The 21,227-nt window shown below is 44.2% G+C and overlaps 1 protein-coding gene across 5 annotated transcripts in view; it reads left to right on the top strand.

Moving 5' to 3' along the window:
* Positions 1 to 21,227, top strand: part of baiap2a (BAR/IMD domain containing adaptor protein 2a) — a 50,580-nt gene that overhangs the window by 24,837 nt on the left and 4,516 nt on the right. For all 5 annotated transcript variants that reach the window (XM_062407292.1, XM_062407294.1, XM_062407291.1 and 2 more), the window contains exons 4-13: positions 4,165 to 4,226; positions 5,487 to 5,558; positions 8,012 to 8,149; positions 15,799 to 15,951; positions 17,592 to 17,834; positions 18,458 to 18,689; positions 18,863 to 19,064; positions 19,185 to 19,253; positions 19,332 to 19,485; positions 19,729 to 19,766. In XM_062407292.1, the coding sequence (XP_062263276.1) occupies positions 4,165 to 4,226; positions 5,487 to 5,558; positions 8,012 to 8,149; positions 15,799 to 15,951; positions 17,592 to 17,834; positions 18,458 to 18,689; positions 18,863 to 19,064; positions 19,185 to 19,253; positions 19,332 to 19,485; positions 19,729 to 19,766 (1,363 nt within the window). The remainder of the gene's footprint in view (positions 1 to 4,164; positions 4,227 to 5,486; positions 5,559 to 8,011; positions 8,150 to 15,798; positions 15,952 to 17,591; positions 17,835 to 18,457; positions 18,690 to 18,862; positions 19,065 to 19,184; positions 19,254 to 19,331; positions 19,486 to 19,728; positions 19,767 to 21,227) is intronic.

The following is a 21,227-nucleotide window of genomic DNA, read 5'->3' as shown; positions in this document are numbered from 1 at the left end:
TCCCCTTGTGAGGTTATGTGAATGAGCAAAGCAGGAAAAGAGCTTTTCCTCCAGAATGTTAGTGTGTGTGTTTCTTATCAGAGCAGAGGTGGCTGTACTATAGAGATTGTAAACCGCCATCACGTCCATGTCGTTTTTTCACACGTGCACATGGACGCTGAAACCCAGACTCACAGCTATTACCTACTTGTCGCACACAATCTCCCTGCCCTAAAATACTCTCAACCTTGTTCGTTTCCCCCCCGTGACTGAGCACACACACACTGCTCACTTATACACATGCACATACCTGTGTACTCGACTCCCCAGGTGGGACCCCCCTCCCCTCTTCCTCCCCAGGGAGGTGGGGATGCTGATGTTATGACAGCTGATCGTAGGGGTGGAGATGACTGAGCAGCATTTTGTAACACAGCCCTTTGTAGCTGCTGGCCCTCATCCTGCAACTTCTACCATGGCAACGACCCTAGCATTATCCCGCTTCCATGACAACCCGTAGTGAATCCGGCTTGACCTTCACCAGTGATTCAGTGCATCTTCATCCACCTCCATTCTCTCCCTCCCTCCATCTCTGTCTCTCTTGTTCTCTCCCTTCAACATCTCAAACTTCAACTTCTTTTTCTGCTCCATAGCCCACATTCTGTTATTCAGTGTTTTTTTCTTCCTGTTCCTCTACCTGTGTGGGTGTATCATCGCTGCTGTTACACAAGCAGTCGATACATCTACACAAACTGATGTCATACTTCAGGGGGGGGACAGTCTGTCCGCATGCACCAGAGGGCTGCGTTCACGCATCCTCCCCTGACTCGGTGGTTTGAAGCCGACGGGCATGTGGCTGCTTGTCGCTGCTGTGCTGCAGGTGCAGATCAACCTGAGCTCGCCTCCCGACAAAGAACTCATTGTTTCCTCTCAGCCTGGGACACGGGCGCGGCTGAAGTGAGCTGGGAGATATTGATACAATAATGACAAGTCTCTGAGGGTTTATTCACTGGCGGTGGGCTTTTGTGTCTTGCGTGTTTCCGTGTGCGCCTGGGGGGTGTCACCGTGGCTATCGACCTGTCTGTCATATCGCTCTCAGCTGGGAATGCGGATATCCTCGCCAGGCCGGTGCCGCCCTTGTATCGAGTCTCACAGGTTGTGTCATGCCCGGCAAATATTTCCTCAGTGAAACAATAACATTGCACAACACGCTCGGATGTTCCATATCATGCCTCCTATTGATTCTTGATTGAATCTTCTGCTGCTAACTTGCCGGGGAAGGCTGCAGCGCAACTCTCTATCGCCGTGGTCGTGTGTGTGTGATATGATATCGAAGTTGCCATGGTAACTATTTGCATCTCCAAAGTGTGAATTCTTTTTTTTTTTTTTTTTCTTTCTTGGCATTGTACAGCGTGCTGTAATGAAACCACGGATGACAAGATGGGATCTGTCGCTGATTCATTTATTCTTTACCTTTCTGGCCTCTTGCAAACACCCTGTTCTGCTGCCACTGTCTGTGTGTGTCCGTGTGTGTCCGTGTGTGTCCGTGTGTGTCCGTGTGTGTCCGTGTGTGTGTGTGTCTGTGCGCGCTGGGTATAGTGATGGCTGCTCACTTAATTTAATTGATCCAGCTAGTTGAAGCTGCCAGCAGAATGCCAGGGTTTCTAAGCCGTGATGGGCTGTGATCAGGGATGAGTATCTCTAAGCTGCTTAGCCGGCCTGCTGGGAACTGACAGGATGCGTTGGCCTGCTTCTCTGCTCCTGTGAGGCTCAAGATCATGTAGCCAGGTTACACCATGAGCAAAGGGCCTTTTTGTCTGGGCTATACAGGGGTCAAAGGGGCAGTGATTGAACTTAACATCTATTTGCAACATAGTCTTGGATTTTGCCGCAAACACCTCATACGTGAGACGAGATGGTTTTTACTAAAAATGATCAATTCACTTTTCATTTTAGTGTTTTAATTTAAACCCTTGCTTTGTGATTGCTTTTCAGGAATTAATATTTAACTTTACTTTAGCCCTCTATTTAGCGTACATTACTAGTAAGGCATTTAATAATTTATTTAGGATGCACTACATTGTCGTTTTAGGCAGATTTGGCCTCAAGTGAAAGATGCTGCATAAACAGACACATCACGTTGTTATAGTAGAAATTATTATCGCTGCACATTAATAAATAACTGTTTTATATTCACTTGCAGCCTCATTATGTTGTGTCACAAGCTATTGATTTAACTTGATTATAGACTCCTTATGATTGCTAAATAGGGGGTTGAAGTAAAATGGGACCAAACACATTACACATATCAAAGCACTTTATCTTTAAATGATAGTTTTCCACCCCCTTGAAGGTTAATTACTGTGCACATTGCATTTCCCTCCCTTATAGTCAAAACCTGAAACTTGCTTTGTTGCATTTATGTTCCGTCTTCCCCCTTTTATTTTTCGCCGTCCGTCACTTCACTGTTTGTCCGCAGCGATTTGCATTTTTGTACTCGCTGTCTTTTGAGAAGAGGACCACTCCAAAGCTCTTTGGTAAAGCTGTAAACTCTGTTTCTGAAACCACTTCTGAGAAAAACCTTCACATTTCACTCAGCAAGCGTTTGAAGATGGGTCGAGATGTGCTCTTCCAGGTCTGCTGGTAAAAGAGTGGCTGTGTGGGGACAAAAACATCTAATGTGCGCACTTCAGCGTGCACGTCCTTCAAGGCATTAGTATTGTCTTTTACAATGGTCTGATTTCTTTTAATCAAACTCATTTACCAGATTTCATAAAATGTTTTTAGTTAGCTCGAAATCCTGTTTTAATCAAATGGCAGTAAAATTACAACGTTATCAATACGTCTCAGTTTATTACTTGCAGTATAGTAATTGGAATATAATGGGACGATGGTTTCTTGAATAAACCTATGGTTTACAACTCGCAACTGGGTTTTAGGGCCATTTCTAAAATGAAGTTATAATTTCATGAGCAAAAGGCAGCCTACTTAATTTACCAGAATCAAGTCGTAATTTTGTGATAATAATATCATGTGAATAGAGTTGTAATTTGTCATTTAACAGTGTGAAAATCAGAAGATGAAGCTGTCGTCTGCATTAAAAGCAGGAGTATGGAGCATATTGTTTAGTTATACTTAAGTATAGGGTTCATAAATGGCTAAATACTTTTGGCACACCAGCCCCAAATTATCATAAATATCAGATTGAGAAAGAAACATTCTTTTCTAAAGAAAGAACCACACAGGCTTGGAGTTTTTCTTTTTCTTTATTCCCATTATATTATGAATCTTTTTGCTTGTAATATCAAAACTTTATTTCACTTTAAAATCACAATTTTATTCCTGTAACATTATCACTGTTTTCTAATTAAATGATACCCATATCCTTGTGATATCACGACTTTATTCTCGTCAGTGTGGCCCTGTCACTCCATCATAATTACTTATATGTAAGGAGTCAGTGGGGGGGTGTCAAATCTAAGGGGCTTTGGATCTTTCGGCCAGGGAAATGTCTGTGTCTCATTCTTCTGTACATGTAGAGCTCATGCTGCCTTTTCACCAGGTCTCTGTGTTTATGTGTCCTTCGCTCAATGTAGCTCTTTGTGTTCCTTTTCTTGACAATGCACTGCACATTCAGAAGAGGCAGCCTGTAGGTATATGAAAATGAAACACTCACTAGCTGCATGACCCCCCTTATCTCTTCCCTTTTGGTTATTTCCTCGTCGTCTCCCTGTTATGTGCAGACTTTAAACTTTGAGTTGTTTTTGTTTTTCGGGGGGGGGGGGGGGTTTCTGGCTCTAGAAATCACATTGCCTGACGTTAAGATTAAACAAAGGAAGAGCGGCGATGTGTTTGATCTCCACGAGACATCATTACTCACAGAATTTAAGTTTCCTCCAGTTTCTCTTGTTTTCCCCGACTTTTCCTCACTTGCCATTTTATTTTCTTGCTTTTATCTTGTGCCAAACTTCCATCTTGTTCCTCATTGTCCCTGTTACAAGTCACTTGTCCTGTACGTGTGTCGTGTTATACTGCATGAGCATTGCACGCTGGGGTCTCTCTTTGCTTTTTCTCGTTCCTTCTTCTCTCTCGGCACCTACCTTCCTCCTGTCTGTTCCTCTGCAGTAGAAAATGGTCGTGCGTTTGAGTGTTGTTGATGTGTTTTTCTCCCTCTTCCTCTCTGTGCAGGGGATGTGCTGTTCCAGATGGCTGAGGTCCACAGACAGATCCAAGTGCAGCTCGAGGAGATGGTTGGTATTCTCGGCTCAAAGGGGTTTTTAGTTTTTGCGGTTCAACACAGCCTCATCCTCTCATGCCACGCAAATGCAAAAAGAGTGCTGTAATGCAATATTTAAACAACACTTAAGACAGGACGACAAGCTACTACAGCAATAATATGTTTTAATTTGGGATCTCTGGAGATCCTCCGGGCAGTACATGGAAAACATGACAATTAAACCAACATGAACTCGAATTGAACGAGTACACATGCTGACCCCATATAAATTCAAACTGCAAACCCAGGAGGCGGCTGGGCAAGTCGAGTGAGTTAATTGAACAGTGTGGCATTCTGGGTAATGCGCTTGTTTAAGTTGTCCGCAATTGATGCACTTTTAGCTTAGCGTTCACTTTATGCTGACTGTTACTATCAATATCATATCAATTATTACATTACTATTACATGTCATTTAGCTGACGCTGTTGTCCAAAGCGACTTACAATCAGTAAACATTCATGAGGGGCCATTGAGGGGTTCAGTATCTTGCCAAGGACACTTCGGTATGCAGATGGGAGAGAGTGGGGTTTGAACCGGCAACCTTCTTGTTGGACAATCATCACTCTAACCACTAGGCCACACCGCCCCACATCAATGTAGTTAAACTAGACACGTTATGCACAAATATTGATGATACATGTATAAACCACCTGCATTCAATGAATTGAAGGATATAAAACAGCAAAGATTGGGAATAGGCGTTCATATTAAGTGCAACAGTCTACAGTGATCAGTTACAACCTTAACACCAGTACTTTGTTTTAATGAGGCTGATCAGTGTAGAGAGGCAGTTAGCAGAGTGCATACCCCCCCCCCCCCCCCCCCTTAATTTTTAAAGGCTTCCTCCTTGGGTCATGCACCAACGCTATGCACCAAGTAGATTTTGTTTAGTCCTGCAAACTAACCAACAAACGCAGACAAGAACTTCACCTCCTTGGCAGATGTAAAATGAATGTCAGGGGATCACATGTTTAAAGTACGATGCTAATAGGTAATTATTGTCATATTAGCCTAGTTTTCACTGACGGTGATCTGCAAGCTGAAAGAGAGCCTCACAGGCGAGGACTGTTATTATAAATTATAATCTTAATGTGTTTTTAACAGCTTGTTGATATATTGTGAATAACTTAACGTGGTATTTTTTTACTCAGTTTGCAGCTTCTTTTCCTTTCACCATCGACATGAATATCATCAACGTGTTATTCAGCTGCTCCTGTGCTTTCTCCCCATGCAGTTGAAATCCTTCCACAACGAGCTGCTCTCCGAGCTGGAGAAGAAGGTGGACCTGGACTCTCGTTATCTGACTGTGAGTATCTGATTGGCTCTGTGTTCCAAAGCCAGAGGACAGCCTCGAATCCAATGAGCGCACTCCCCGTTTTTAGCTTGTTTTTAATGATTTATGTCATCTAGCCTCAAATCTCTTAAGTGTAGACTGAAAACGGAGGGGAAGGAAGAGCTGTGTGTCAACATCTGGATCAAAGTCTGTCTCTGAGACAATTACAGGATGTGTCTGAGGGCGAAACAAAAAAAAAAGGAAGGATGTTTTGAAATAACATTTCACGTCTACTCACCTGTCAAGGGTAGACCGATTTATAATAACCCCCTTCTGGAGAATGTGTGTGTGTGTGTGAGAGAGAGCATTGTGGTGCTGGTCTACATGTGATATCTTTAGAATGAGTGGGCTGTAGCCTGAGTGTAGAGCAGCACTGTGTGCGTTGTTTTGGGGGATGGGAGGATATGGCCATACATTGTAGTGTATTGTGGAAGGACCACGTTACGAGCTGCCGCTCACACACCTTTGCTTTTACCAATACACAGAAAACAGGACTCGACGTCTCCGAGAAGACGAATGGATAAAATCAGACTTTATAAAACCACGAGTGTTCCGATGAGAACCATCTCTGTGTAAACTTTGTCTCTGTGCATACCCGCCAATTTTTTGGCTCTATGCGTATAGCGATATGCAAAAGATGAGAGAGATGATCCATGCTTCCAGATGCATCAGCCATTCCACACATCCCTATCTGGGTGCGTCCCTGCGGTTTTAGCATCCATTACTTTTAATGAATTTTCGACAGATCCGCCGCAGTGATAATAGCAATCATTTTGCTTCACACTTTGTGAATTAATCATCCGAAATTTTGATTCTGTTCAAAAAGGACTCAAAGAAAATCCCCTTTTATCCCCCCAGCATGTGCATGTGATGTTCCCAGTGGTGCATTTCTCTCTGCTCTCCCTCTGTGTCTCATCTCTCCCGTCTCACGTAATGGCTCCGGCACTCTCTAGTCATTACACCGAAGTCAGAATTCGGGCATGAACCTAAAACAAAGATTATTAATGATGGGAGCTTTTCTGGCAGATCAGCCTTTTGGGATTCTCCAAGTGTACTAAGGTTCATCTGCCGCCCACTCTGGTCCTATCTAAGTTTAGCCATATTCTCCGTGTGCCCGCAGTGATAGTCGTGGGCACAAGGCCTTGGTAACTAACGTCAAACAGGCTTTTGCTTTGTAAATTAGCAGGAACCTTCCAGCTTAATGAGGCGATCAGGCCCTGCAAACTTCAAGAAAACTTTCCTCACAATAGTGTCTTCTCTAATCGTTCCTATGATCTATGAGCAGCGCCGGGACTTTCCTCCAGGGAGCCTCATTTTCTCCGAGTCGTAATGTAAATGTGATTGCAGAGCAACACTCATTGGCTCAGCTCATTTACCTCAAAGACGAAGACGGAGTGAGAGAAGCAGTCACTGTTATTTGCTAAACAAAGTCAACACCGGTGCAATGGCATGGGTTAGTCCATTTTGGTCAGGAATTTTGTCAATATGGCTGAATCAATATTTCAGAGAAGCTTGTGACATGAAGGAATCAATCAATGGTAGATAACGTTGGAATGGAAATATCCAGCTGTTGTGAGACCTAACGCCGCCCGTCTCCGCTGAGATCCAAACGCTGCATGTTTCACCGGTTCCGTCTTCCGGTGCCGGCACAGACTTCATCTTTGCTTCTTCGCCAGCAAAACAACCCTGCCTGGAGGATTCCTACCTTCATCCTCAGCGTCTTACACTCTATGCAAATGTGGGTGTTGAACCCTCATGCACGAGCTCCTCTCCGCCAATTCTGCCTCGTACAGAAAAAAAACCAACCCACATGAGCTTTGTCACACCAGACACAGTTACTATAGCAACAGAGCTCGTACAGCCCGGAAACAAAGTTGTTTTTCCCTCAATAAATAAATAATGAAATGAGCAAATTGAATAAAGTGAATGAATAAACTCCGGCTATAGAAAAGGACCACGCCAGTCATTTAGATTGTTCTACAAATGAAGCATTATTATAATTTGTATTTGTTTTACTTTGCAGGCATGACTCACTAACAGTAAGAGGCACACTTACGAGCTGTGTCGCTGCAAAAATAAAGGAATCTTGAATTTTTTATTTTTAATTAATAAGATTGCTCTCAGATGCCAATGCCCTGTCCCAATGCCAAGAGGGAGTCTCGAGAAAAACAGACCGTCCTCGCATCGGCAGTGCCACACAACAGTAATACGCAGTGATTAAAACACAAATGAACAAGTAAAGAAGGATTTGCACTCCTGCGCTGAACTGAGTTGAAACCAGTCACTGCTAGTGGTGTAAAAACATAACCGTAATGTTGTGAGGGTGTGATGCATTGTCCCATCTACGTCCCACCTTCTTCCACCGTTACCTTTTGTAAATTGTGGTCCTAATTGTGTGTTTGTGCTGTGCCTGTCTCCTCACGTAGGCTGCCCTCAAGAAGTACCAGACGGAGCACAAGAGCAAAGGGGAGAGTCTGGAGAAGTGCCAGGCCGAGCTGAAGAAGCTGCGCAGGAAGAGCCAGGGCAGCAAGAACCCCTCCAAGTATGGAGAGAAGGAGATGCAGGTGAGTCTCTCGCCCGGGTTGTTTGTGCACGAACGTCACATTAATACTCAGATATTTACAACGGTATAAATATATAAAAGTTGGTCCATTCAAAGTCGTGTCAAACCCGAAATCAGGATAAAATACTAACACACAACTATATCAATTTGAAGAGGACTACAATGCACACATCCTCCAGCCGTTCATAGGGGCAGCATTTGTGTGCATGTGGGTGACGGTTGGATTAGAGATTTGTTAATCTTGGGTGCGAAATAATGACTTTATTCTTCGTAAAGTAAAGAGAATACACTAAACAGCTAGGATGGGGGTGGAGGCGGTGGCCTGAGTGGGAAGGCAAATAGTGGAGGTTTGAAAATGCTTCTTGTGTCCTTGCCAACATCACACGCAGCACGTACACACATACACACAAAACAGGCACGAAGACACACACAAATGAAAAAGTTAAATAATAAGTCAGCTACACTAATTGATGTACTGGAACACATTTATTTCAATGCGTCCAGTGTGTTCCCGGCACGGAGCTTTGATCAGGGTTATAACAGAATGAATAAAAGCACAGCTTGTATATGCAACACACACTGCTGACTCAATTACCCAATGTGGCCGAGTTCAAGCCCCTCAAACTCTGACCTTCAAAATAAAACACTCACATCTGATTCTTGCTTTTCACTCTTCAGTAGTGAAAATATTAGCAGTTAAAGTTGCTTCCTTTAAATCTTCCTGCGCTGTATATTCAAGTAAATATTTAATATAAATAAATATATTTATTTTTTTAAGTACATGCTCCAATTACATACAATACATTATGCTGGTGGATATTGCTATGCAGTCTGTTTTAAATGGTAATCCTGAAAAAGGTGTGGCTTGGCATGGTGTGCTGTGGTGGTGACGTGGCACGCAGAGGGTGTGTGTTTGTGCCACTGCTGTAACGTATGGATGAAATGCTCAAAAGCTTTTATCCACATCCATCATTTCAGTTTTCGGTCTTTTGGAGTCTGACGAGCAACCTTTCAGAAGCCCGTCAAACCGAAGCAGTCGCCTGATTCACAGAGAGAAACAAACCGCTGTTTACTTTAGTCCTCGTCATTCTTGTGGATATTTCCATAGCAAAGCGACCTCCCGCCGAGCAGCTCCGGTGAAATGACTAGTGATGGGTTTGAATGAGTGATTCACCGTCGACTTGACAGTGGAGGGAGTGCCTGTGTGCACTCACGGAAATACCTGCGCTTATTCGTCTCTGCATCAACCTGCTCCTCTACGCCTCCTCTGTGGAGCTGTTTCCAAGTTATTCGTTTGTTTAGTCCTCTAACAACAGGAATCTCAAAACGGAGAAATATAAGGCAGGAAGTGGCGACAGAGCAACTTCACCCTGTTTTCACTGGTGGCTGGAAGTCCTGACTGCCTGCGGGGATGGAGGCAACAATCTTGTACTAACAGGTTGGGGCTTGCAAGGTAATTGCTGTGCTGCTGCTGGGTTTCGCTGGGAAGCCTGGTTTGGCCCTCGCGGAATCAAATTAAGAACTAGAATCTGGACTTGTCCAACACTTGTGAATGAGTGGTAGAGTTTTAAAAGTTTGCTGCTCGGGTTCTAGAAGGAAACCTCTATCCAGAGATTACATACACATACACATACACGTCTGTTTCTGAGCCCCGCCAGTGCTGGATTGATCTGACTGCTTTGTCATATTGAGTCTGTTCCAGTGTGTCAGGGATGCCATGAGGAGATGTTGTATGAAGTGGCGTCTTAAGGTGTCAAAGTTGGCAGTCTGGTTTTGTATGGAGCGGGTTGTGTGAGTTCACTAAGCCAGAAGATCCCCAGTCAAGAATGACAAGTCGTTTCATGTTCCTGTCCGTCTCAGGCTGCCTTATGTGGTGAATAATTAAGCCTCTGTTCCCATCTGAGATGAAGCACACTTTGATGAACAGGAACAGGTATATACATGAAATCCTCTTTTTTTGCAAATCGGCAGGAAGTTTGTCCAGGAAGATGTTTGTTCATCACAACTAAAAAATCCAAACGTTGGACTCTGGGCCTAATTATGGTCCAATTTGCAGAGGAGAGGTGGTTTTCAAGCATTGTGAAAGGTTAAAAGGACATTAAAGTTTTCCCCGATGGTGGTGTAAGAGGAAAGCTTCTGCAGCATATTCACTGGAGGATTTTAGTTTTTTTTCTTAATTTAGGGGCCATAATCGGCCATACTTTGCACACAGGGCCCAATTAATACAGTGCACAATTAAATATTTGTTGTTACACTACTGACGGGTGAGGTCCAATTCAGCTGCCAATCAGATTAAAGCTAGTTACTCTGTCCCCTTGGCCCCACCCCTGGATCCACCCATGGCAGCATCACAGAGAAAATATTTTAATTAATTCAAATGCATTTTTGAATTAATTAATCAGGAGGGCTTTAAAGACTTTGCATTTTAGCGTACGGGGACCATGAGGTCCCCGTACGCAAGGTAATTCCAAGGTAAACTGCTGGCAACGGTTTACGTCTTACAACGTAAACCGTTGCCAGCAGTTTACGTTGTAAGATATTTTACTGTGGATCTAAGGTTAAGTGACAACAAATAGACTTAGCGCAGCCCCAAAAAAAAACAATTAATTTGAACTTATTGGACACAACGAGCTGTAGAATTACTGCACAATCTCTCTGAGGCTGTATGACTGATCACCTGGGCCCATCTGCGGCTCTGCACTCATATCGTACAGTAGGTTAGCAGTCAAAAAGAAAATCAATCTCCCCCTTCTCATTTTCAGTCTGCTCACTTTCACTGATTATATCACGGCTGTGGGCGTGTTAGAGAAAAGTCAACTCGTTTGTGCCCGAGTCCTCAGGAGAGAAGACACGGAGAGAGAGAGAGAGAGAGAGAGAGACGTGGCCCTTCATTCCTGCGCTTCACAATGACAACCATACACCTACTTTAGAAAGGTTTAGATAGGGACTTTGTCTGATTTCTGGTTTCCTCCAGTACAGAATGTATAAGTAAAGTTGCTTTGGGAAATCTCGATGTCCCCTCTTCCTCCTATCCCCCACATCTGTGTTATTTTAACAGATGAGAGCCGCTGAGTTTCTCTCTTTTATATCTCTTCTCTTTTTCATTAAAAAGTAAAGTATGTCTGGCTGCGGACACAGATGGTGGCCACATTTCATTGATCGCAGTCTCCATCGCTCTCTCTCTCTCTCTCTCTCTCTCTCGCTCTCCCTCTTTCTCCCTTGCACTTCTCACTGTTGTCTTTCCCGCTTCTCTTTGTCTGTCTTCCCTCTCCTCCCTGTTCTCTGCCGTCAGACACTTTCCCTGTGCCACCTCATCAATGGACAAAGCCCTTGCCAAAATGCTAATCAGCTCATTATGTAGTTCAGTGGAGTGGACCATCGTGCCGTAGCAAAGAGTTTCATCTAGATAAACCTCCTCCGTACCGTATAGGTTGTTAATAAGGGCCCAGACAGATAGCGAGGAGATGGGTTTCAGAATTAATGTCACCAGATGTTTCATCAGCTCATTTCTTCAGCTTTGTCATAAAATATAAAAGACCTCAAAGAAGTCAGACCTGGAATTGTGGATAGATATATTCATGCAGATGCGATGACGCACACGCACACATGTCAGATTCATGCAGGAGCTGTAGGTGTAGGTGCTTTCTGTTGTGCCCTCGAGCATAACAATACAACACCATTCTTTTTTTAATCTTAAAGCTGCTGATGATGAGGAAACAGAAGCGTGGACCCAAGCAGCTCTCAGCTGTTGCGGCAAAGTGCTTTTGAATCCCCACTGGACTGAAACGGGGTATTAACACTCCTGCTTTATGCTTCGTAGCTTTGTGAAAAAGTTGTGAATCCCTTTCTGTAAATTCTCCAATCAATGTGGACGTCTCTCTCAGGACGGACAGAAGTTCAATAGAAAGCCAGCAAAATAACAGTATTCACAACATTCATTAGAAAAGACAGTGTATCAACGTTTAAAGTATTTGTTCAGAAGATGATTAGTTGACCACGTTGCAGCCAAATCCAACACAATTGAAGTAAATGGGACACTGTCTTCATACTGCTCGTGTGTGGTCATCCAAGTATCCGCAAGCCAATGAAAAGTGTGAGTCTGACTGAATGATGAGATAGGAATATCTGAGCAATGACAACATTGAAGGTTGTTTATTTGATAATTATACGTTGGCTACATTTGCCTGTATTTGTATGATACAAAAATCAAATTTAATGTAACAAAATCTAGAATGTGTCAGTGTGTAAGGGTGCACAGACTCACACACACACACACACTCACACACAGCTGATCACTTAAAGTCAGAGTGTAAGAACTGGACTGACGTGCAGCAGGTTTCATTTATATTCATAACCTTTGCCAAACGAGTCATTCCTGCTGCGATGTAACCTGAGGTCCGCTCTGACATAATGGTGACTGGTGTCTGCCGGGGCTTTTCCCACCGCACTCATTGTCTTGGGTTACTTTGGTGACCTTTGCAGTGGTTGGAGAATTGGGCCGTGTGGATTTGACAGGAGGAGAGGGCGCACCGGTTGATTCGCTCCCATTAGCTCGGCTCCGAGGTGCCGGGGGGGAGGCCTGCAGACTGCGAGTCAGAGGCTGCAAGAAGAAACAAAAAAGGGTCACTCCACCGCGGAGAGAGAGAGAGAGAGAGAGAGAGCAGGGGCAGCCAAGTTTGTTGCAATCTTTTAAACGGTCGTCATGTGTAACCAAAAACCCATTCACAAACGAAACTAGCCGTGTGTGTCCCTCTGGCATATCTCTATCCTCCGTTCTCCATTCTTTCTTTCTTTCCGTATTTTTTTTCCGCTCTCTGCAGTATACATACACCGAAACAACATCACATTTTGGTAACCTTCTCGCAGGATACAAAAAGGCTGGGAGAGAAAAGTTGGCAGCTCCAGCGACATATGACATATCAACAGGAGCATCACTTTGTCCCTGCCTTCACGACCCACCTTGCTGAGTAGATGCTAAAGCCTTTCCCTGAACACTGTGCTTGCATGTGCACAGCTAGAGCAACATACTGGGCCAGTGGTATAAGAAGTGAATTTTATTTTAAGGTGACAGAAAGAACAGAGTCAGGTCCGGCTGCATTCATGGAACGATTATCCTTGAAAAGTTGCCTCGTGGATTTCTTCTATAGCGGATGCAGAAAGGCCATCCCTCAAAATGTTTGTGTTCAGTTAATCCACTCTGTCCCGTGAATACCTGTGAGGTAACTTCTTGGCTCCTGGCAGTGAGGGAAGTGCTGTTCTCTGGTGGTTACTAAGTGAAATACATCCGCACTGTGTGATGGCACCACAGGAACTGATCACCGGCTTAACAAACTTAATGAGTCTTTGAGGAATGTGGGAAAATGTAAAACTCTCCCTCTCTCTCTCTCTCTATAATCTGAGAATAATACTGAACTGAAGTTGTGACACAGCAGCACCAACAGCGACAGCATGGATCAGGTAGATTTTCTATTACTACGTGAAACAACAATTAGACTTAATTCTCAAGTCAAATGTCTACATACTTAGAATGGCAGTATATCACTATATGCAGGTTTTAATTTGTATCTGCACCGTGGATCAGTCCCCTAAATATGCCTGTTTTTTTTTTCATCAAGAATCATGAATTATTTTCTGGGAAATCTGGGAAAAGTCAAAGACATCCCTCGTATCACAATGTTAAAGAAAGCGATAGAAGGATAATTACTGGATCTGCCCCCTGATCCTGATCCTGTCCAACATTTAATTGGTTCTTCTAGAAATACCACATCCTTCCATCAAGTTTCATGGTAATCCGTCCTGTAGCATTTGCATAATCTTGCTCCAACAAACAAATGGACCTGGATGAAAACATAATCTCCTTGGAGGAGGTAATGACTCCCTGAGGAATGTCTGAAATGTAAAACCTTCTACTCTATTCCTTTGAGAACACAAGTCACCTGAAATAAAAAAAATTCTAAAGCCAAATGTCAAAAATACAAGGTTAAACTAAACCACACAACGAGTCTGGTGTTTTTCATAAACCATTAGAAACTTAGCCTTGGTAGGTGTGGTTACTTAATTCAATGGGAAAAGCTATACCCCCTTGAAACCCGTGAATAACCCCAGGAAAAGTTCAGTCTTATATAAATCATTAGAAGTAAATATAACACTCATTTCTAGGTCAGTTTTTATCAGCAGATGTTACAGTATTAAAGCCATGAAACTGAACCCAGTCAGTCGACCTACTTTGAGACTACGGGATCTAAAACCTTCAGCTACCAGTTTGGTGATTACAGTGCCTGTTGTGTACGGACACAAAAAAAAACTTAAATGACATTTTGTTCTACAGAATAAGGCTCCCTGTAGCTTCTCTCCACTGACCTGTGTGTGTGTGTGTGTGTGTGTGTGTGTTTTCTAACACAGTTAGACATTTACCAGTGACATTTCCCTTTTTTGAGAGAGCTCGTGCTAAGAAAAACCGACAGCTCTGGCTCTCTACCTCTCTCTCTTTCTGTCGTTGCTGCCCACTCTCATACCCGCATCGATACACCTCTTATCTGTTATTGTCCGAAGTCTATTCCTCCGCCCCACCGCCGGATCTTCTGCCTTAATTGGCTCGTCTCCGTAAGCACTCGGCAGGGAAAATCTGGCCAGGCAAAGTTACGCAGTAAGACTCTCTCCTTGCTTAACTGTCACTGCCGAGGTGCACTTAACCTGTAATTGCTTGGTCCTGTGCTGAGAAGCTCCGAGTTTTGGATATGTGAGTAATTGTGTGAATGTGAAGCAGCGTGTCATTACAAAATGGACTGGCTGATGTTAAAGCTGGGTCCTTTTCCTTGTCCAGACGTTCTGATCACTGATCAACCTGATGAGAATAAATTGGTTTTTGAAGTTTTGGAGTCTTTTCGTGTCAGTTCTAAAGAATTTCACATGACGTGCAAATCGGACAAGGTTGTATATTTGACATTCCTCTGGCCGCTGCCCCACAGATATGTTATAAGGCATTTGCCAGTACAATTTGGACAAACAGTCGGTACTTTGCTGTCTGCGGCGTAGAGCCCAAAATACTTCCGCATGCCGCTTCCCAGATGCTCTGGTGTCACGGCTACCCTTGCTCCATTGTCACCGCAAAACAATTTCACAATACTGGCTGGCTTTACCGAGGCAGGGTCAAGAGGGCATGCTGTAGGCCAGGCTGAAAGTGATCGCCCTCTGCTGGATCAGGAGACAAACTACTTCAGATGGTCAAATACAAACTTTTTCCCACCACGTTCCAATGAATGGCCTAATTTCTTTTTATTTATCCCACCAGAAAATCCGTTGTCTTTTCAAATTCAACTTTTATTCGTCACATACACAACCACACACACAGTATCAAGTGCGTTAAAAATAATTTACTATTGCATAACAATTTCATTAAACAAAAAATTGTTTAAGGAAGGAAGGAGAAATGTATAAATGATTTATATCTTGTTAGGATAGGTGCATCGACACTAGGCAGTATGGAATATGGTGCAAGCATGTTCAGTTTATGTGCACACACGAGCCGTGCAACACCAGGACGAGGTAGTTCTGGTGTTCATCTCTGATAGAGATGATCCAGAGGAAAACTGTAGATAGTTTGACAAATGATTCCACTCGGTTAACTGTGCTTCTTTCTGTGTCTTTCAGTTTGTGGAGACCATCAGCAGTAAGCAGACTGAGCTGGACACCTTCATCGCTGACGGCTACAAGACGGCCCTGTCCGAGGAGCGGCGCAGGTACTGCTTCCTGGTCGACCGCCAGTGTGCCGTGGCCAAGAACAGCAGCGCCTACCACGGCAAGGTAACATACAAGTCGGGGGGTTTCTCCTGGTTGAAAGGATGTGTGGTGTGTTGACATTGTAGTTGTGGACGCACAAGACTCCACGTCGCAAGACAGGAAGCCATGCAGGGTGAACTTTTCAGTTTTCTCTCATTTACCATCAATACCAAGATAAAAAACTATTTATCACATTTAACTTATTCTCTTTGTGTTGTTCTGTTGTTTTAGACAAATACTCCCCATCAGTCATCTCTGTTTTATTTGGAGCTCACCTGCTGTAGACCTTTGTTCAGCCAAGAAAAAGCAAGGGAGATGTTTAATTCAAAGTCGCATTAGCTTTGACCGATCATAGGGGCCTTGTCTTTTTAAAAATGCATTAAGACTGCAGACAATGCCCCGCTGACAAGCCTATCTGAAGCTGTAATCCATCATCGCACCTCTGAGTGTCCCCCCTCCCCCCCCCCCTTTTTTTGTGAGAACTACCTCGGTCATTCCATTTAAAAAGCAATGACTTGAATCGAGAGCGAGATAGATTTAAGTTAAAGCTCAGTGCAATGAACAGGGCGACAAAATGTGAATTACTCCTCAAACATGTTTACAACAACAGTCACTAGAGATTGTCCTAACAGCTCCTCGGTATTTTCACATCACTGCTGAGATTTGAATCGAACAATGCTTTTAAATGCGCACAGATTCACTGTGATATCGTCCATCAAAGGTAATGGATAGATATCAAGTGTGTGTGTGTGTGTGTGTGTGTGTGTGTGTGTGTGTGTGTGTGTGTGTGTGTGTGTGTGTGTGTGTGTGTGTGTGTGTGTGTGTGTGTGTGTGTGTGTGTGTGTGTGTGTGTGTGTGTGTGTGTGTGTGTGTGTGTGTGTGTGTGTGTGTGTGTGTGTGCATGCTACAAATGTATGCCTATCCATAACCCACCAAAATCAAAACTCTTGGGTAATGGACTACATCGGTCTCCTGGGATTACTGGTGGGTGTGAAATGCCTGCCTGAAGATGTGGCTGGAAGAGGGCTCGGTGTGTGTGTGCGTGTGCGTGAGAGAGGGGTCTGTGCTGCCGCTTTGTTTTTCAACATGGAGTCTAGTCATTAATCAGGATGGGGGTGTGCGTGGGAAGAGTTCATCTTCAGCAAGCTGAAGAACCCTTTCCCAGAGGATCTGCTGTGTGTGTGTGTACGAGAAAGGAAGACACTGCGAGAGCTACAAATTAGCGCATGCAGAGGGACGCTGTGTGTGTTTTGTGTGTGTGCATGTTTCCAAATATGGTACATGCATATACAACATGCGCCTTCCTGTGCATTAACCTCTGGCTCTATACAATTGTCATGGGAGATGTTGCAGCGGGCAGCATGGTTGTGTTACAGCGTGTTTGTGTTCCGTCTCGCTGACTCACCCACACAGCACATCATCATGGCTGTGCCCAGGGCAGTGGTCAAGGATACACAGTGAGGAAAATATCTTTGAGGGCCGAGTGTTTTTAGAACATGGTGGAAAATTGAAGGTTTATGAAAGAAACGGCTGCAACTGTTTGTTGGTTTTTTCTCGGGTCACATTTCAGCCCCATGGACGTCTCTTTTCTCTTTAGTGCTGCATAATCTATGTATTTGTATTCATTCACCTCTGGTGCTTCTTCAACCTCTTCCTCCTTTCAGGGCAAAGACCTTCTGACCCAGAAGATTCCAGTTTGGCAACAGGCCTGTTCGGACCCCAACAAGTTGCCAGAGAGGGCCATGCTGCTAGCCCAGCAGATGGGCTCTGCCTCCATTGGGGGCACGAGCCCCCTGCATACCTCCAAATCCAACCTGGTCATCTCCGACCCCATCCCTGGAGCCGTGCCGCTTCCTGTGCCCCCAGAGCTGGCCGTCTTCATGGGCAGTGGCCTCGGGCACCCAGCGGTGGGTGACACTCAGCTGGGCCTGAAAACATGACACAACACTTTAGTTATTTATTTTGTTCTATTTAATGCATGTTAGTTGATCAGACAAGTGAAATTATTATTAGGATTATTTAAATTTCTATTACTTTATCATAATATATACATTATTTAAATTCTGATGACTAACTGTAGTGACAGCCTTGAGTATGACATTTCGTATACAAAATACATAAATCCCCTTACTTTTCTGAACTGTATAACTTGACTGCACTTACCTTAATTTTCCTCAGCACCAAACCACCATGAAGGAGCAAACAGCTCTGTCCTAATGTCAGTGAACCCCCCTTCAGCCCTCCATCAAGAAGCAAATCAGGGAGACATCTCTCTAGTCTCGGTTTAAAGACGCCACTCAACTTAATGAGCTGTTTACAATCTGCAGCGATGAACTGACTAGACTCTCACTAGAGTTCACTTCTCCAACTGTAGTGTTTCTATCAGGATAAATTGATTTGAACACAGCAGACGTTAATCATCCATTCAGTTTAATCCAAACATTTTATGATGGATGCTGTCGTTTTCCAGATGGTAAGACAGTATTAAGCATTCTGTTATTTAACCCGTTTGTCCGCTTGTTTATTCCAGAGGCTGATTGGCCCTGATGGCATGTCCATGGTCAATGGGACAACAGGAGTCCATGGGGAGGAGTTTTGGACAGATGGAGGGACGATGTCCGTGTCTCAAGCCAGGCCTTCGTCCCCTCAGACTCAGGCACAGGGTCCGCCCCAGTCTCAGCCTCAGAGACAGGTCAGCGATGTCTACTCCAACACCCTCCCTGTGCGCAGGCCTGCCCCCGCCAAGAATAAGAACCCAGTGGGTAAGTTATCAGAAGGACGTAAAAGCAAAAGCACATTTAAGATGATGCCCTAACCCTAACCCATGAATATTACTTGTCACCGAAGACTCGAGTTACTGGGAATCTTATTCGATGAACTCCTAATTGCTTTAATCGTTGTCTTTGTCCGTTGTGCCTGTCTGCAAAACCTTCAGGTGAGACACGGACCCTTCCCAGATCCAGTTCCATGGCTGCAGGGCTGGAGAAGAATGGGCGCGCTCGTGTCCAGGCCATCTTCTCCCACGCCGCCGGTGACAACGGCACCCTGCTCAGCTTTTCCGAGGGCGACGTCATTACCCTGCTAGTGCCCGAAGCCCGGGACGGCTGGCACTACGGGGAGAATGAGAAGAACAAGATGTGAGTGATTTATTCATTAATTCACTTTTTGCCTGAATCCACTCGGGTGAGATTGCATAAACATAAGTTCCCACATTAAGTGCTCTGAAAGGTTTGACAAGGTCCCAACTCACTTCTCAGGCGTGGCTGGTTCCCGTTCTCCTACACGCGCGTGCTGCCCGAGAGCGACAGCGAGAAGCTCAGAGTGAAGTACGTTGCACTTTTTCCCAAACGGCCTTTATGATTCCAAACGAGTACCAGGTCTGACGCCTTGTGTTACTTCCCCAGTTTGCACCACGGGAAAAGTAGCAGCACAGGGAACTTGTTGGAGAACGACGGATCGCTGCCCACCCCTGACTATGGCCTGACCGCCCGACTGCTGGCACAGAGCTTAGCACAGACCCGCCCACGCCCCTACAGCATGGCAGCCTTTGCCCCGCAGGTAGGTCCAATTTCCACTCCGTCACCCGTGAATAATCCAATTTCTACACTCGTTACGCTCGCTCAGTTAATTTGCAGGCCCCCCCCCCCATCTGTTTTAGACTTATGTTGCATAATTGGATATGAGTAATCCTGCAGCATCTCATAATAAGATAAGACTTTTGCTCAGGATTTGCTGCCGCCTAGTGGTTGCATGTAGGTACAGCATCGAACACACAAATGAACGTCACTTCTCTCTTTTCAGCCTGCTATTGAGGATTATGACGGCCGCTTTGCCACAAGGTAAGTGCCTCCTCTGCCCTGTCATCTTAGAGAAGAATGATACTGTATGACTGCTGATGCCATCTGAAGTTTTTATATCTTGGGTAGTCGGGTGGATGAACTGAAATCTGCTAAGTCATAGACACGAGAACCTCAGACAAATGTCCTTTTACCTGAGCTGCATGCAGAAGCTGGAGCACACGAGAGACAGCAAGGCAACCGATCCACGTCCACATCCCACACAAGTTTTGGGTTTGGTGTAGAATCAAAAATTACACTCGTATACAAAGTGCAGTATTTTCCAGTGTGCTGGTGACGATGAGGCTTTTGAACTGGTGGTGGTGGAGCAAATATTAGTTTATGAGGAAATAAAACGGCTCTACTAAACTAAATCTTTAATAGATTCAGAATTGTTCTTAGAATTTAAATCAGTATTTTCACTCCATCATGTCTCTTTAACCTTATAAAGTATTTTAAGACCTGTATTTTATGTATACAATTAATATTTGTAATACGTTGTGATGCTTTGGTATAATATAGTCCCACAGAGCATCTGATATAAAGTACACCTAGCTATATTTACAGGAGTAAAGCTGCAACTATCTTAGTTTTTTATGATTTGCTATTGATCCTTTTGCATTATTATTATTTTCATAGTTTTTAACACTGTTTCCCGTGGTCGTTTTCAATAAATAGACCTGTCAGACACTTAGTCCAAAATCCAAAGATGTCGAACACAGCAGATCAAAACTGTCGGCCATTGATTTCCTCTCGATCCACTAATCAGTTCAGGATTCATGAAGATTATAGTTAATCTCAGGCTCCCTATTTTATTTTATTATTCCGACCTCGTCATTTGTATGCTCAGTGTTTCCTTTTGAATATCTTTTTACTGTCTTCTTTGTCCTCTTTGCTCTTTCCGTGTTTTTGACGTAACACTGACTACAGTCTAGTCGGGTCAGTGTCTCGGGTTATAGTCAGAGCCCTCGTGACCCATGAAGGGCATTTTAACTGTAATCCCATCAAGTCCTAGCTGACTCACCTGGGTCGTGCAAGGTCAGGGTTCAGATGTATCCTGTGCCCGTTTCTGTCCAATCAGGGTGTGCGTTACTTGAGTATATGTATAGAATTGTGTGTGCTTGTGCAAAAGAGAGTGTGTGTGTGAGAGAAGAGAGAGGTGGGTTGTGTGTTTGTGCAGTTTTGTTTTGAGTACCTGTTGTGACAGTAGACCTCATGCTGACTTCATCAATCATCAGTCTGGGGCTTTGGGCACCAGTATCCACATGTAGCTGTTCTGCACACTCCCGTCTGCTCTGTGTGTGCGTGCGTGCGAGGGTGTGTGTGTGTGTGAGTGTGTGTGTGTGGTTTGGTGTATCAATATTTTTTAGACCACACTGTCCTGCAGGGTGTATTCACCCCCAACAGACTAATCGAACCCTACGTACCTCCAGCTAAGGAGATGACTTGACGATTTTCTCATCA

The sequence above is a fragment of the Platichthys flesus genome, chromosome 16 (assembly GCF_949316205.1).
Source record: "Platichthys flesus chromosome 16, fPlaFle2.1, whole genome shotgun sequence".
Classification (NCBI taxonomy): Eukaryota; Metazoa; Chordata; class Actinopteri; order Pleuronectiformes; family Pleuronectidae; genus Platichthys; species Platichthys flesus.
This window is presented reverse-complemented; position numbering and strand designations above follow the sequence as displayed.